Here is a 16,137-nt window from a genome sequence, read left to right as displayed (position 1 = left end):
AAACAAAAATTCTCTTGCTAAATCACACAGCTACCTTAATTCGTCTCAAACAAACATCTTGTTTCAACTATACAAAGCAGGTCTTTTTTATGTCTATATTTGGAGGATAAGGTGATATTCAAGTTAGAAGTGCAAAATTCAGTAATTTCCATGATTCAGTGTAAAATGCCAGGACAAGGAGACCAATATAATAACTAGTACAGAAGACAATGAAAATCTTTCCCCTGAGATTAGTAAGGCTTGTACCAGACTTTCTATATGCCCCATATAAGCATCTCTTACTCCTGTATATTTTCACAGACACTTAATTTTGCTAAGACCTTGCAATTTACAATAACATTCTCATGAACTCATCTTTTATTTACAGTAAAGTTTATTTTGGTTATTTTTTTTATATAAACTGCAGCATCAAACTAACTATTTAAATCCCCTGATAATACTTATTACAGTAAGAAGTGTGACAAGTGGAAAATTGTTTGGGCACCATCCTAGAGTATATTAAAACAGCAGCAACAAGCCTGGCAATGGACCAGAATCCAATACAGTACTTGGCAAATGATGGCAAACAAACCACCAACATGTAATGTCCTCATTTTTAAGCCAAAGATTAATGTAGTTGATGTGTCTTGCCAAGACTTGTGTGCCCAAATGCCGTAAGTGAGGTCAAGCAAGGATGCTGCAAATAACTCCCAATCATATTTTACCAGTTTGCTACTTTAGGAACTATCAGATATTTAGTCCAAAAGGTCTGATACAACATTATTATTATAGCTCACCCAGGAAAAAATATCGGCATTTTGGCTTTGAAAAACAGCATTGACAACTGTTATAGTTTAATAATTAAAGTCAAGGGTGAAATATTATTCTCTCAAAAATTAATAAAGCATACCAGAATGATGAAGTTCCTAAAAAAATATTATTTGTTTAGCAAAACAAAAGATGACAGATGCAATAATTGTATTTCACAAACTTAATGGAGAGTTTTCTCTAGGCAGTGAAGTATGATTCTTTATTTCTTGCATAAACATATTTGGGAAAAGTTTATTAAATTTTCCCATAAATTTGGCTTAAAGGCTAATTTCAGGGAATTGTTTTTGAACGATTCTTGCTTCAGTGAGGATTTAGCCAAATGTTAGTACAAAATGCAGTGCTGTGTTAAGGCATTTAGGGATCTGTAACGAAAAGTTTAAGTAAGATTTAGCTAATGATGTAAATCACCAGTTTTAGTGAGCCATGGCTTTGCAATGCTTTGGCTTTAAGTCAGAAAAGCTGCCCAAAGAGCCTGAAATAAAACAATTCTTGTTTCCCTAGTGATCCTGACATTCCTAAACCAGCTATGAGAATCTATCATTACTTCCCCTTTGAAACCATTCTACCCTTGAGGCAAGGTGTTGCAAGATATCATAGCAGTCCTAAAGAAGCAGTTTGGAGGACTCAAGCACTGAGCAGAGAATAAAGGGACAGGCAGATTTTGGTTCAAATTAAAGCTGAATAGGAAATAGGTTTTCCCCTCACACGATCAGGGTTTTTTTTTTAGAATGCTTCAGACCCAAAAAGCCCACATCAGGGTTATCTCATTTAGTTACTTAAAACAGGAAAATGTAACGGAACTGACTAATGCCACACTAGTAATATTTTGCATTATTACTAGTGTGCCACTGGCCTCTTGCAACAAAAAAAACTAAGGCTGAACACAGAAATTTCTTCCATGGCTGCTGCAATCCTGGTTGACAGTTTCCCAAGCTTCAGAAGACAGGCAGGGGAGGAGGGAGAACAAACACAGCAAACTACTGTGATGAGAGCACTAGTCAAGTAACAAGCAGGCCAAGAACAAGGTCTTCTTTTAAAAATATCTGGGATCAGACCACTATTTAAAAGAGATGAACATTCCTTCACTGACTTTACATGACCTGATCTTGAACATTTCAGAGTTATCTACAAAACCTAAATAGAATAAAGAATTTTTCTTATGTGAATCAAAAAAATAATACAATAGCTGCTCTCTAACAGACAGTCCACATGCTGCCACAGTAATGCTGCTACCCCAGACACCCACAGCTGGGCAGGGGAATGTATTTCATCTTGATACTGCCTCTGGAGGCATGGAGGTTCTGCTGGGGTTTGAGTTTATAGCCAGTTTTGGGGTATGTTTGTTTTACTATACAATCACCAGAATCTGGTGAAAAAACTGCCTTAAACCAGTTCAACCAGTTTCAGATTATTTGAAACAGCACCTTTCATGAGAAAATATCTTCTACAGGATGGACAGCTGAGTATTAAATCCATATTCTTAGTCAATTATTACGACTTACTGCAGTGAGAATAATGAATTTCAGATGAGCAAAGAATAAAGAGAAGGTAAACACCAGACTTCAGTTTTAACTGCATTTTCCATGCCCAGTTCACATAAGGAGCAAAAATGCCTCAGACAACTCATAAGGGATGTAGTGTAAAATTGTAGTGTGCAGTTGTCTGAAACAGGCACCAGAGCTCAACATTAGCTCAAGTGGAGCTAATTTCTGTGTCAACTTTCATTCCACACAGATTAATGCCATTTTGCACAACTAAGATTAGTCTATGAGTGTGTATTTCAGTTATTAAAAGACTGAAGCATTTTCAACTGGATCATTTTTTTTCAGTCTAGTGAGTCTCTCAGTAGTGTTGAAACTTACATACCAGAAATACATGCAGGAGTTCAGCTATCAGTCTAGATATGCATTTTTACCTCCCCATGAGAAATAAAAATCCTGCATTCTGGTAGCATTCATTCCTTTATTAATCATTGAATTAAGAATTTTTATAATGTAAACATCAGGATTCACCACTGTCACATGCTAGCACTTGCTAAGAAGGGTTTTTTCTCCACCTTCTTAATGGAATGTAGAGGCCACTCTTGAGGAATGTGATTCAACTGAGACTATTTTGCAACCTTTGTGAAAAAGAAAATTCCACACTTCTTTCAAAGTTTTGCAGAAATGGACTCATAACACTTTTTCGGTATCACAAGATCTCTACATGATTGTTTTAAGATTAGAATTCAAAACAAAATGGAAAGTAAATTTTTAATATGAACCACAGAAGCTTCTTTCAAAATGTCACACAGCTAACTCAGCAGCATCTGATACACTACAGAGTATTCTTATTCTAAGTACAACAGAAAAGCATGGGCTCACCCACTTATAGCAGATCATCTTGAGGCTAAATCCCTACATAGGAAGCATATAAACACTTTCTACCTTTAAAAAACATTACTGTTGATAAATAGGTGAATTATGTCCAGTATTTTTTACTTTTTAATTACTCTTATTAAAAATGCCATTTAAAGCCAAAAAATCTCTACAGCCATACATTTGTAGGTAATTGATGCTGACAATAAGACTCCTTCAGAGCTTTAAACGTGAACCACTTCTTCCTAGTGAAACCTCTAATTTTGGTTTGAATACAGCAGGCCTATGTTCTTGGTTGTTAATTATAGTCCTAAGGACTTACTTTCCTTTTAAATGGATTTCCTTTCTCTTCATATTGAGCCCATTGTTCTGTTCTCTTTAGTTATCACGGCAAAGTTTATTATGAGCTAGCCATAATCGCCAAGCTACTCTTCATTTGTCTGCACTTCAGTTTTCTCCGCTGGCCACTAAGCAAACAACCTTGTTCCAATACCATATTTCCTGCTTTCAGGTCCCAGGTCAGGCTTTGGTATGCAGCATGGCACTCACCTCACTCCCACTGAGAGAAGCAGAGCAGGCAAGGGGCCAAGAGCTGGCAGAGGGCTGACTTGGCCCTTTCCCCCTCACCTGCCCACCCAGTCTGCTGTTGCTCTAACTTGCTTACCATAAATACTGCTGCATGTGAGAAGATAAACAAAATTCCAAATCCACAACAAAGCTCACACCAGAGCAGTTTGATGACTCCTTGTACTTGGTCTCCAGGCAATTGCATGAAATAACAGCCTCGGGCCCCAGTCAGACTATCATCATTTAGGAGGCCAACAAAAGAGCTTCTGCATTTGTTTTCATAAGTCATGGTATAATGAGCATGGCAGATTAGCCACCAAAAGACAGACCTAGAGGAAGTCATGCTCTTCTCCTATTTGCAGTTCAGATACTATGAACAAATATCACAGGACATGTAGAAAAGTATTTTATGGGCAACACTACAGACCTGGGGCAAAAATAACTTTCTAATTCATGTCACATGAAAAGAGCAGGAAGTGCTGTTGTATGTTCCCCCTGCTGAGGTGTGAAAGCCTAGAAGATGCAAAATACTTGGGTTGCAAAATGTGACTTACTTTAGGGTTTAAAGTTATTTAAAATTACACTAACTGAATTACACGAACACATATTCACTCATTGAGTCATGTTTTGAAATCCTTCTTGATTTGAACCAGATCACTCAGGGACTATCACACAATTCATTTGAAGTGAAGTCTCACTTATTTAATTTATAGCATTAAGCACTGCAGGGTAGCCCTGTTAAATCTGTTACTACTGCAAAAATCTTGGTACAGGAGATGGAAGTCTGAAGTGTGCCTTTCTACAATGGATGTTGATCACCTGTGCTCCATCTTTCACTCAGCTCTTGTGTGGAGTCTCTTAATATGATTTGGCTTAAAATCAAAAAAAAAACCCTAAACAATAGCCTTGGTACAACTGAAAGTCTGCCAAAATACATCTGAGTTGCAAAACACCGGCTTTGAAGTCTTTCTGAGGAGGGTGGAAATAGAAGTAGATTAAATTGTTGGATTTTTCAGCTGTTACAGATTCTAAAGACTGCTAAAAAGTTTAAGGTATTTCAGACAGACAACTACTAATGTTTTGATCACAACCTCATCAACTTTAAATGTGTCTTTACCATCTTGAAAATCAGAAATACTCTGAAATGCAACACAGCTCATTTTTCTGCCAATTAATAGCCTCAGGATAGCAAAAACCATCTTACCATCTAGCTAAGTAGTGTCTATGACAGTAATGTCACAACTTCCAAAGGCTCTAAAAAATCAGCAAGCACCTTGTTACCATGATTCTTTGTATTCTGAAAAATAGCATGCTGTTACAATTGACAGGCTGTTACAACTCTGCCAAATAGAAACAGGTGTGATAGGTAAGCTTTCCAATGAGAAAAAACCTCATGCATTAGGTGCAATTTACTTTGACTACGTATTTGCCACTAAGAATTGTTAAACAGCATAAGTCCCACAAATGTTGGTCTCTCTCGGGGCAGCTCAGTTTTAAGAACTGATGTTAAACAGCTCACTGAGAGCAAACTTTCATGAGCTTTAATTACTTCCATCACAGAAAACCTTGAAACAATCTCAAGACTGAATATTTGTTCACCGACTAAGAGAAGAACTCAAAAACCATGAACAATGTCACCTTGTGGTGACACCTGCTCTAAAAAAGTATTACTATGAAAGGCAGCATCTCACATTCTATTTTATTTACCTTTAAGCTTCTCTAACCTATATTTCAGTGAAAAAAACACATTTATGGAAAATAAGTTGAGTGTTGCAAACTCTTATGTCACTACCTGGTCTCTAATGTCACAAAGATTTGCAAAAACATTTTCAAAAGTCTCAAAAGGTAGTGTTCCCTCTGTGCTTGTCCAGCACAATAAACAGTAAAACGTTTTAATATCCCACTCCAGCAATAGTAGATGGTGACAAAACTGTCCAGTCTGTGACAGACAGGACAAATCCCTGTTCACTGATCTTAATACCCTTAATTGGCTATGCTTTTTGTGAAGCAGTAACACAAACTCTGTACACGAGCTGACAATCAGCTAACTTGAAGCATTCTTTCCAAGAAGTATATTATTAAATCAACTAATAAAATTCATTGCCAATTACTCATAGAGCTATGTATCACATATTTAAAAAGGCATTAAAGTAACATAATCTAGCCACCTGTTACAACACAGAGAAATATCTACATTTAGGAATATCCACATTAAGTCAGACTTTGGATGGGGAAAAAAAAGCCAGTTCATGTATTTTTCTTACCCTTTAAACTGTTCTTTCTTTGTGCTTTTAAAACAAACAAAAAACGTAACGTAGTTCTCCCTCAAATTAGTACATGCCAGTATTCACATTTTTTTTCAAATAGTTTCTTTTGCATCCCCCACAATCCCAGAAAATAGTATTAGCCAGGAGAATTCACACCAGTTGCCTGACAAAGATCTTTGACAAGCCATTAAGGATTCTGTTAAGTACATAGAATAAAAACTTGAACTCTACACAATAGGTACATATCTTGGTATGAATAATATTTTGATATGAATAGTCTTAGAACTGGAACCATCTAAAAAGATAGACAGCAATAACTGTAAATGAAAAGTTTCTCAAAATAAAGACTTAGGAGAATTTATGAGTGAAGAGCCTGGATAGGGAATACAAAGGTAAAACTACAGAGAGTAGTACCTGAGTATAGAAGGTATCTGAGTACATTTAAAGAATTTCACTTTCTTGCTAGAGTAGGTTGAGGTTTTTTCATTAGGTGCAATTACCATTTTCTTGACACTTCATAATCATCAGAAATAGTTCAAAATATAGGAAAGCCATAAAATCAATCACATTCCAGGAGATAACAAAGACTTCCCTCCATTAAATTTGAAGTTAACTCCCAAAGCATATTTAAATTCTTTGTCTTTAAATAACAAAAAAAAAAGAGATTTTAGGAGTACTCACCACTGTCTTCAACCAAAAAATGAAAAATGTCACTGGTGGCATTGTCACTCCCTCGTAAAACATAGCATATCTTCATATCATCAATATCAGCTGGAAAGAGGAAAAATAGACTATATTTTAAATTACAAAGATAGGAAACCTTTTTTAGAAAAATTTGGCATGTATTAAATAGTTTAGCTTCAACAAGAAGGAGGTCAAGCTCCCACAGCAGAACTGAGCAATTTCAGTATTAACAGTGTTGAAGCTTTACAGATATCATTCATTCTCTCTCCCTTTACTTCCTCCTCCCCAGGGCTCTCTTTCTTTTACACTGTATTTACAAAAATAACTGAAATAAAATTTAAAAACATGGGCTTGATAGTCAGAACTACTTCATATTTTTAGTGGTTCATTTTCTTAAACAGAGGCATATTTCCACAAGGATATTGATATTGATTCTGTCATTCTTCAACCTGCAAAGTACTGTAGAAGACAGTTACAGGGATTGGCTGTTTTAAGAACCCAAATAGATGCAATTAAAGGAAACAGAAATTACTTCAGTCAGGAAAAAAAGCCTGATGTAGAATTTTGAACCAGCAGTTACAATAAAGTATGAAAAAGATAAAAAAAATTTGTTAATATTGTTTTTTCTTGTTTCCTTGAGTAGTGATGAAAAAATATGTATATACATAAAAACTGATTTCTAGCACTTTCTTTGAAGGACTGCTGTTGGTAAAACCCCAAGTCTCATACTTTTTTCAAGAAAAAGTGTTAGAAATTAATCCCATTAAAGTGGAACTCAAGTACCATCCAAGTTCTCCTCTGATGTTAGGGTGGATACATGAGCAAAAAAAACCAAAAGCACTTTTGTTAGAGCTTCACAAAATCTTCGGTTCCAAAAGTAACCAGACATCTCTGAGCGCAAACAAGCTAAGGGCATTATCAGCAAATATACATAACTGAAGAATCTCTTCCATAAATGTTTGAAAGTTAAAGATCAAAAATTCATGGGGCTGTAAAGAGGATGCAAACAAATATTTCTTCATGCCAGTGAAGCACATAAATCTTTCATCTGGCAAACACACAAGTACTCAGCTCTGTTCATGTGGGTAGCCTTATCAAAATCCATGGTTCCACCATACATAAAGATAAGCACTTGAACTGGTGTTTGCAGGACCAAGACCACCTCATAAGGAAAAAAGGCCTCTTGCCATCCAAAGATCTTAATTTTGTCAAAATAATTGCAAAGAATGCCCTGTTTTCTGTTCCTTAACAACAAGTTTGGAGTCACTTGAGCAAGTCTATGCTTTCCTTCCACAGCTGATTAGGTAGTGCTAGCTATATCAAAACTTGCCTAGTTATAAGCACAATTCATAACTGTGTAACTACAATGCCTGATAAAATTAATTTTATACTGGAATTCTCCAACATGATTTTGAAATACATAAAGCACAATTTCCTATTTCAAAAAATATAATTATCCCCACTAGCAGAAAGTTGTGCTCTAAACGATTGCTCTGCCCTCTCTTCCAGTTACAGGAATCGTAAAAAACAGACTTTTCCTGCTTCTTGCACACAATGAATTTTGTTACCCTACTCAAAGTGGTCAGGCTGCCTGTTCATACAACTACAGGAACAAATCCAAGAAATGGGAGTTTGAGTGTGGACTTCACAAACCACCAAGCAGCTTTCAAAATATTTTGCATGATGTCCTGAAGAGCTTCATTTGACTTCAAAGTTGTTCCAGTTGTGAGTAAAGATAGGATTGAGAAGTCCCTTCCAACACAAACTGGAAGACTCTAATGAAGTTTTACAAGCCCTATAAAAACCCACATGTGTTGATGAAACTGGAACTACTCAGCATTTTGAAAGACGTGGCACATGACAGAATAAGAGGCCTAAAGAGAGGGGAAGATCAAAACATAAAAACAAAGCATATAACAACAGGTCCAATAGTCAAGGCAGAGGCTTCCCAAAGTCCTTTGAAGAATCTGTGCTTACACTGGGATCATAATGAATATGACAAAAGAGGGTCTTGTTTATTTCTGCCCTGAACATTAGACAATTATTTGTCTCAGTGTCAGGTAAGCATGACCATCTCAAAGGCCAATATTATTGAGGAAACATGTATTTCTTAAAAACACTCTTCACTCCAACACAAAATAAGAGTGCTTGTGCTGTGTGAAACTGTGAAGTTATACCACTTTCTGGGGATCCTCACCAGCTTTAAAACCAACCTTTCCTAAGGGCTGCATGCTTCTTACTCAGCTTAGGCAGCCCCAGGATATAAAGACAGCCTTCAGGCCATATGGTTGGGCAGCCAATTCAAAGCCAAGTAGCAACTTCATTTGGGTCATCAGACAAATGTACACCTGGCCACATGGAACAGAAGGGAATAGAATATGTACTTCTCCCAAGTGCTACACATCCTCAAAAAAAAAAATATATATCACTGTTCCTCTGCTTTCAAAGATCACCTGTTCAATAATTACACATCCTTCAATGTAAGATAAAACCCACTAAAATAAGTGATCATCTGTTTATTTGCTCACTCCCTTTCTCTCTTGTTTCTCAGTTATTCTGACAACACTCCCAATATTACTCGCAGTTTACTACTGAAGCCTTACATTTAAGGAACTGTGTGGTCCCCAAAGCTTGGACAGTTTGGTCTCCTCTCATCCTCTTTTTTGCACTAGCATTGCAAAACTCAAGACACTTCAGACATTGCAAAGTTCATCAGGCCTATTTGAAAGATTTGGTGCATCTGACAAGAAAATTGCTACAGCCAAGACTGTAACATGGATATGTACCAGTATGGGCTCTGCGAAATGAAACACAGCCAGCTGCAAGTGTTTACCTCAAGCCTTTGCACCTACACAGCCCAGCCTAGCTGGGCCCATTTAACTCTGAGTGTCCATGCTGTTGGTGCTGTTTGCTCATTCCACAGCTGCAGAAGGCTGCAAAAAAACTTAATTTCATTGTTAGTTAACTAGCCAATAAGTCATAGTGAAGTAACATGGAAAATTCTCCAGAGAATAGCTAATGCTCCCATATCAATTACAGTTACTTCACAGCCTCAGGTTGAGGCTTTATTTCAGAATATATGACACATGTGGTTTTTGCCCTATTTATATCACTGAATGTTTTAGTTCCATGTAAAAAGTAAGTACCACTAACATAATTTTTAATTAATTTTAATTTACCACAAACACTTTGTGGTAAAGATTTGTGTAATTAAGGCAACAAATGCTCTCATAATATATTATTTCCCACTGGTGGGGAAAAGATTTTGCTTTTACAGTTAGGTGTGCTCAGACTGTACAGCAACCCATACCCTAGCCATTAGTTAATAATAGCTTGGCCACTCCCATAGCATTTATAAATAAAACTGGTTAAAGAAAGCACTGTCTCTTAAGATGTACAGCCCAATTCTGTTGTCCAAATTTATCACTGTGACTGACAGAAAGTGCAAATCACAGTTATTTGGACTAAGCTCTCCAAAGAAATTAAGCTCCTTTAATCAGTGTTTACCCAGCAGACCATATTTCCTATATAAAGATGTCACTGATGTAATAAAAAATACACAGATGTAAAAAATTATTAAGCCATTTAAAATAAGCTCTTTGTTGGAACGTTTCTCCCATCAATTACTGTAGAGTTTAGCGTGAAAAATAATGTTTTCAGTGATCTAAAGAAAGCAAATGAATTATTGTATTACCTTGTGTGAACTGGCTGATGCTATGGTTGCCTTTCCCCAGGTGGATCAGGAAGCCATGGCGTGGACCCTCTGTGATTCTGATCTTAAGAGTAACATGTAAACTGTCCCTGTCTTCCACTTTGAGCACTTTGTTGGTAATCAGAAACCCGATGTGACCTGTGGCTAGAACACGCAGAGTCTGAGCACCCTTATTTATTACAACTTGAGGTACACTGTTGTCCACAGGCATTATTCGAATCTTCATAGTCTGAGGCCTCCTTGTTTCAAACACAGTGTTGGGGAAAACATAGAAATCAGTATGAGTGCCATCTGTAACAGTGAAAGAGAAACTGTCCTCAACTGATTCTGAGCCATCATGTTTGTAGCTGATTAGATTTTCATTCAGATCTTGTTTAGTGAAGGTGGTGACTGGTTTGGAGTTATTAAACATGATCTGGCCATGAACTGGTATTTGAGTGATGATAAATTTTAGCAGTGCATCAGGTGTATCTCTGTCTTCTGCAGTCAGTTCAAATGGGGTTATCAGTTTGTATTCATTTTCACTCACCACCAGGTTATGGATTGTGACAACAGGTTTCTTATTGTCCACATCACTGATAGAAATTCTAAAGGTACGAAACACAGGGTTATAGCCATCAGTCACCTCAAACTCAAAGCTGTCCATTTTCACCTCATCTTCTGAAGTATGAATGTAATAGATTTTATTTCCTGCTAACAGGAGTTGAGTGAAAGTGGAGATGGGTACCCCGGGCTGATCTGTGCATTCAAGATGACCACGAACAGGTGGTCTGGTAATGGTGAAAACTAAGTTCTCATCTGGACTATTCAGGTCACTGGTACTAAGCAAATCAGTAGTAAGGGTCACCTTCCCTCCTTCCTTCAGAGAAACTCCTTTGCTGATGACATCTGGGAAGACAATATCAATGCTGCCTATCGTCACATAAAAGTAGCGGTCAATGAGAGGATTTATTCCATCTGTCACATCAAACTTGATAAGATCACGAACTCCTTGCTGGCCAAAATGCACATACCGAATAAAATTTCTATCCACTTCATCTTGGGTGAAGTTCATTCCCCGGGTGATATTTTCAACTCCACCTGAAGGCTTTATTCTCTGTAAGAGGCCTTGTCCTGGCCCATAAGTTATAATGTATGTCAAGGTTTTGTCTTCAGAATCAAGATCAGTAGCCTTCAATATTCTGTCATTAATAGTTCTAGTTTCCCCTATTTCAATCTCCAGACCATCATTGATGGCCATTCTGGGTGTCTCATCATCTACAGGAATAACCATGATCGGTACCATTTTCCTAACAGTGTGTTTACCATCTGAGAGTTGCACCTCAAAACTGTCCGCCCTGGTCTCAGAGTCATCATGTTCGTAGAGAATGTTGGAGCTCTCTGTTATCTGATCCAAAGTGAAGCTCCCTACTAGGACAGTTCCATTGACCAGCTGGTTCACAATGTGGCCGTGCCTGGGAAGCCTGGTGATTGTGAATGTTAACCCATCAGCTGGGACATCTGCATCAACCGCATTGAGGATAGGGGTATCAATCACCAGGCTCATGCCTTCCATCACAACAAACTCGCGCAGGAAGATTTCAGGCTCTTCGTCATTGATTGGCACAATAAAAATGGGGAAGAAGTGCCTCTGGGAAAAGTTAATGCCATCAGAACAGCGCAAAGCAAACCTGTCTTCAACAGGCTCTACACCCTTATGTATACTCTGGACATAAAAAATGTGCCCTTGACGGAGGTCCTTCAAGGTAAAAGCACTTATAGCAACACCTGCCCTGGATTTTTCAGATCCTGGGGCAGGAGAGATGTTCTCTACATACCCAGATGTGGGCTGAGCAACAATTGTGCATAGTATATCATCGCTAGGGGTATCCACATCTTCAGCCCTGAGGTGAGCAAGAGTAATGACCCTTTTGTCACCTTCCGTCACCATGAACTGCTCCCCCACAAAAATTTCTGGAGCTTGACTGTCAACAGGTAGAATGGTCACCAAGACTGAAACTCCTTGAACAACATTGCCCCTAACACGCCACTTCTCAGAGAGGTCAGACAAGGTAAGGTTGAAAGCATCCTCTTTGGGCAGAAGGCCTATTTCGCCACCGGTGTGAGCATATACCACAGCACCATCCAACAGATCTCTCTGGGAAAACCTCTCTGCAGGCACCCCTTGAACCAGGATGCTCCCATGCCGAGGAGGATCCTCTACAATGAAGGTCAACATAAAGTCATCTGTATCCTCATCTGTGCCCTGAATGACATTAGCAGTGATTTCAGCAGCACCATTCTCCAGCACATCGAGGTAGGAACCAAGAGTGCCTGGGGGAAGTCGTAGTGTAGGAACCTCATCATCAACTGGGTGCACACTCATTTTCAGTGTGATGGGCACAAAATGAACCCCATCACTCACATCAAGCCTGCAGGTATCACTGCTGGTCTCAGCTCCACTGTGCACATACGCCACCCTCCCTTGTCTGATATCCTCCAGGCCAAAGATGCCTCCTGGAACCAGACTGTACCCAGAGAGCTGCAACTGGCCATACCGAGGAGCCTGGGTCAGGATAAATCTGAGACGGCCAAGTTCAGTGTCCGTGTCACTGGCATCCAGCTCAGTTGGACTAAGGACATGGCTGCCTCCCTCAGGCAAAGTGAAGCCAGTATTAGTGATTTCGGGGGGTTGGTTATCCACAGGCTGCAGGTAGATGGTGAAAGTCCCTTTGGCTGCATTGCCAGCTGCATCTTGCACTTGATACTGAAACTGAATCAAATGAGGAGCCACCCCCAGCTCCTCCTGTGGGGGACGGTAAGAGATCTTGTGATGGTTGATCTGGGCTTGGGTGAAATGCGTAACTTCCACAGAGTGATCCTCAGTCAGCACGAGGGATCCAAGGCGTGCTCCATAAGCCTCAGGAGGGTGGTTGGAGTCAGTGTCAGTGGGAGGCTGGATAACTGTGTAGCGAAGCTCACGGTCCCCTGAGTCCTGGTCTGTGTAACACAAGTGCTTCCTGCGCAGGGGGGTCACCTGCTGCTCTGCAACGATTAAATGCAGGGTGCTGCTACTATGGAGCTCTGGGGCTAATCTGTCTACAGGATGTACCCTGATCACAAAAGTCTGTGGTCCAGAGCGGTTGGGAGGATCATTGTCATCCTGGACTCTAAAGATGAACTGGTCCAACACAACCCCAGGGCCAGGGCTGTGAGCCCCAAAGTGGTGGTAAAAGAGACGCCCTTCCACAATGTCCTGTTGCAGCCACTCTCTCACTGGCTTTTCATAGATGAGGGAACTCCCTGCTACACCTGGCACCTTCCTCCAAGAAAAGCCCTCCTCTTCTTCCTCCTCTTCCCAGCCAGGAGGTGGCTGTGCCTGACGGAGCAGGAGCTGCCCAGCCGTGGGGCCAGACTCCACTGTGAAGAGCAGGATGGCATCCTGCGAGTCAATGTCAGTGGCACTAAGAGCACGGGTGGTGATGGGCACTGTTTCACCCTCAGCCATGGCAAGCCCTGTGTTAGCATTGAGCAGGGGTGGCTGGTCATCAGTGGGCACCAGGGTAATGGGGAAAAGGAACTCAACACGGTGGCGAGAGCCACCATCTTCCAGCCGCAGCACAAGGTTGTCACTGAGTGGAGACTCGCTACCGTCGTGCTGGTAAATAACTCTGCCTGCTGCCAGCTCAGCCACTGTAAAGTGTTTACGAGGGGTAGCAGGTCCTGGGGTGTCCTCCAGGAGAGTGAGGTGGCCATGCCTCAGCCCTGCCACCACACTCACCCGCACCTGCTCAAGGTCATCCTCATCACTGACCACCAGGTTGGGGCTGGGACCTGGGCCCGAGAGAGGCCTTGACTGCCCCTCATAGAGCACGAGACCAGTGTTGCGGGTCACCACGGGTGCCAGGGTGTTCATGGGCTTCACCACAATCACGAAGGCAAAGGGCTCTGAGGCAGCACCCTCTGGGTCCAACACTTCCAGTTCAAGCTCAAAGAGCCTCTCCCGATCAGAGTCCTCCATGGGTGGCTGATAGGCAATGCGCAGCTCCCGCACATCCCGCTGGCTGAAAGAGGTGACAGGCAAGCTCCGGTCGTCCGTGCTGACCATGTGGCCTTGGCCAGGACCAAAGGGAGAGGTGATGTTGAAGAGCAGCAGATCGGGCGGCGACTCTGCATCCTCAGCTGACAGCATGTCAGGCGTGAGAGCGGTGAGCACAAACTGGTCCACCTCCATCATCAGCATAGCCAAGAAGCTGGGTTTGGGGGCCACGTTCTCACTCCCGGCGCGGATCCGCACCAGCACCTGGAAGTACTCTCGCTTCAGCAGCGCCCCGCCGCCCGCCGCCTCCCGCAGCTCGGCCACCAGCGGCACCAGGTCGCGGTTCGGGGAGCCGCCGGCGGCCGTGTGCCGGTAGCGCAGCCCCAGGCGCAGGAACTCCTCGCAGTCCCACATCAAGGACGGCATCGGGCCGCCCCCCGCCGCTTCCCCGGCCCCGCCCGCCGCCGCCGGCGGGTAGTTGAGGATCTCTCCGTAGCGGGGCAGCCCGGCCAGCAGCGGCAGCAGTCCCACCCGGCAGCGCTGCCGGCCCGGCTCGAAGGCGAACTCCAGGCTGCGGGCGTCCAGCGGGTTGCTGGTGCCCCGCAGGCGCTCCACGGTGAGGGGCAGGTTGCGGGTGACGATCTCCAGCTGGGTGAAGAGCACCTCCACCTCCAGCACCAGGGGCAGCACCAGGGCGCGGCTCGGCGAGTCGTAGCGCAGCTGCAGGCGGACGCGGTCCCGGGCGGGGCTGCGGCCGCCCAGGTGCGAGTACTGCACCTCGCGGGCTCCGAAGTCGCAGGGGAAGCGCCGGGGGCTCAGGCGGCCCGGGCGCTGCCACAGCGGGTCCTCGTCCAGCACGGTGAGGTAGCAGCGGTCACCCGGCTGCACCTGCAGCACCAGGTCCCGCGCGGGGTCCAGCCAGGCGGAGCGGCCCAGGGGCACCCGCAGCCCGCGGTTCGCCACCACCACGGGGTCCGCCTCCGGTGACCACGGCGAGGAGACCGCGGCGCTGCTGCCTGGCGGCGACTCCGCCGCACCAGCCCAGGCGCAGCCGGCCAGCAGCAGCAGCGAGCCGGCCAGCAGCCGCCGCGGCCCGGCGGGGAGAGGCTGCATCGTCCTTGCCGGCGGAGAGAAGCGGGGAGAACCTCCGGCAGCGGCCGAATCGCGGCCCCAGTTCCGCCGCCGGCGCGGCGCCGCTCACTCCGCGCACACGCTGCGCTCTGAGCGCGCCGCGCGCCCCTCCGGAGGGGAGCCCCGCGGCCCGACAAGCCCCGCCCCGCGCCTCCGAGCAGCCAATGGGCACCCGCGGGGGGAGAGGCCGCCATGCACGATTGGGCAGAGCTGCGCGCCAATCATGCAAGTGACGAGAGGGGCAGGGCTCCTCCGCCTCCTTCCCGCGGCCGTCCAACAGGTTGCGAAGGAGAAGGCGTAGGGAGAGCGGCGGGAACGGGATGGCGGTGCGGGAGCGGGGACTGCTGGATTGCTCTACTGTCGCTAGCCGCCACGGGAAGGGAGCCCTCCAGTCGGAGGGAGGGTGGCGCGGCTTTCCCGGAGCGTAGGAGCGCGCCTCTGCCAGCCCCGAGAGCGGCGGGAGCGCACCGCCGCCTCCTGCGCAGAGCTGCCCCGCTCCCGCCTGGCTCCCGGGGGCAAAACTAAAGCTGGGCTGTTCCCGGCTCGCTGCCGGGCAGTGCTCGGGTTTCCCTTCCCGGCGGGGTGGAGCCT

General features: G+C 43.6%; 1 protein-coding gene across 1 annotated transcript in view; it reads right to left on the bottom strand.

Annotated features, from left to right (window-relative positions):
• FREM2 (FRAS1 related extracellular matrix 2) overlaps positions 1-15,528 on the bottom strand; it is a 123,803-nt gene extending 108,275 nt beyond the window's left edge. The window contains exons 1-2 of the mRNA XM_038148566.1: positions 10,380-15,528; positions 6,683-6,772 (exon numbers count right to left, since the gene is read on the bottom strand). Of these exons, the coding sequence (XP_038004494.1) occupies positions 6,683-6,772; positions 10,380-15,528 (5,239 nt within the window). The remainder of the gene's footprint in view (positions 1-6,682; positions 6,773-10,379) is intronic.
• Positions 15,529-16,137: the final 609 nt, after the last annotated feature.

The sequence above is a fragment of the Motacilla alba genome, chromosome 1, assembly GCF_015832195.1.
Source record: "Motacilla alba alba isolate MOTALB_02 chromosome 1, Motacilla_alba_V1.0_pri, whole genome shotgun sequence".
NCBI classification, from domain to species: domain Eukaryota; kingdom Metazoa; phylum Chordata; class Aves; order Passeriformes; family Motacillidae; genus Motacilla; species Motacilla alba.
The sequence above is the reverse complement of the archived record's forward strand: the minus strand, read 5'-3'. Positions and strand labels throughout refer to the sequence as shown.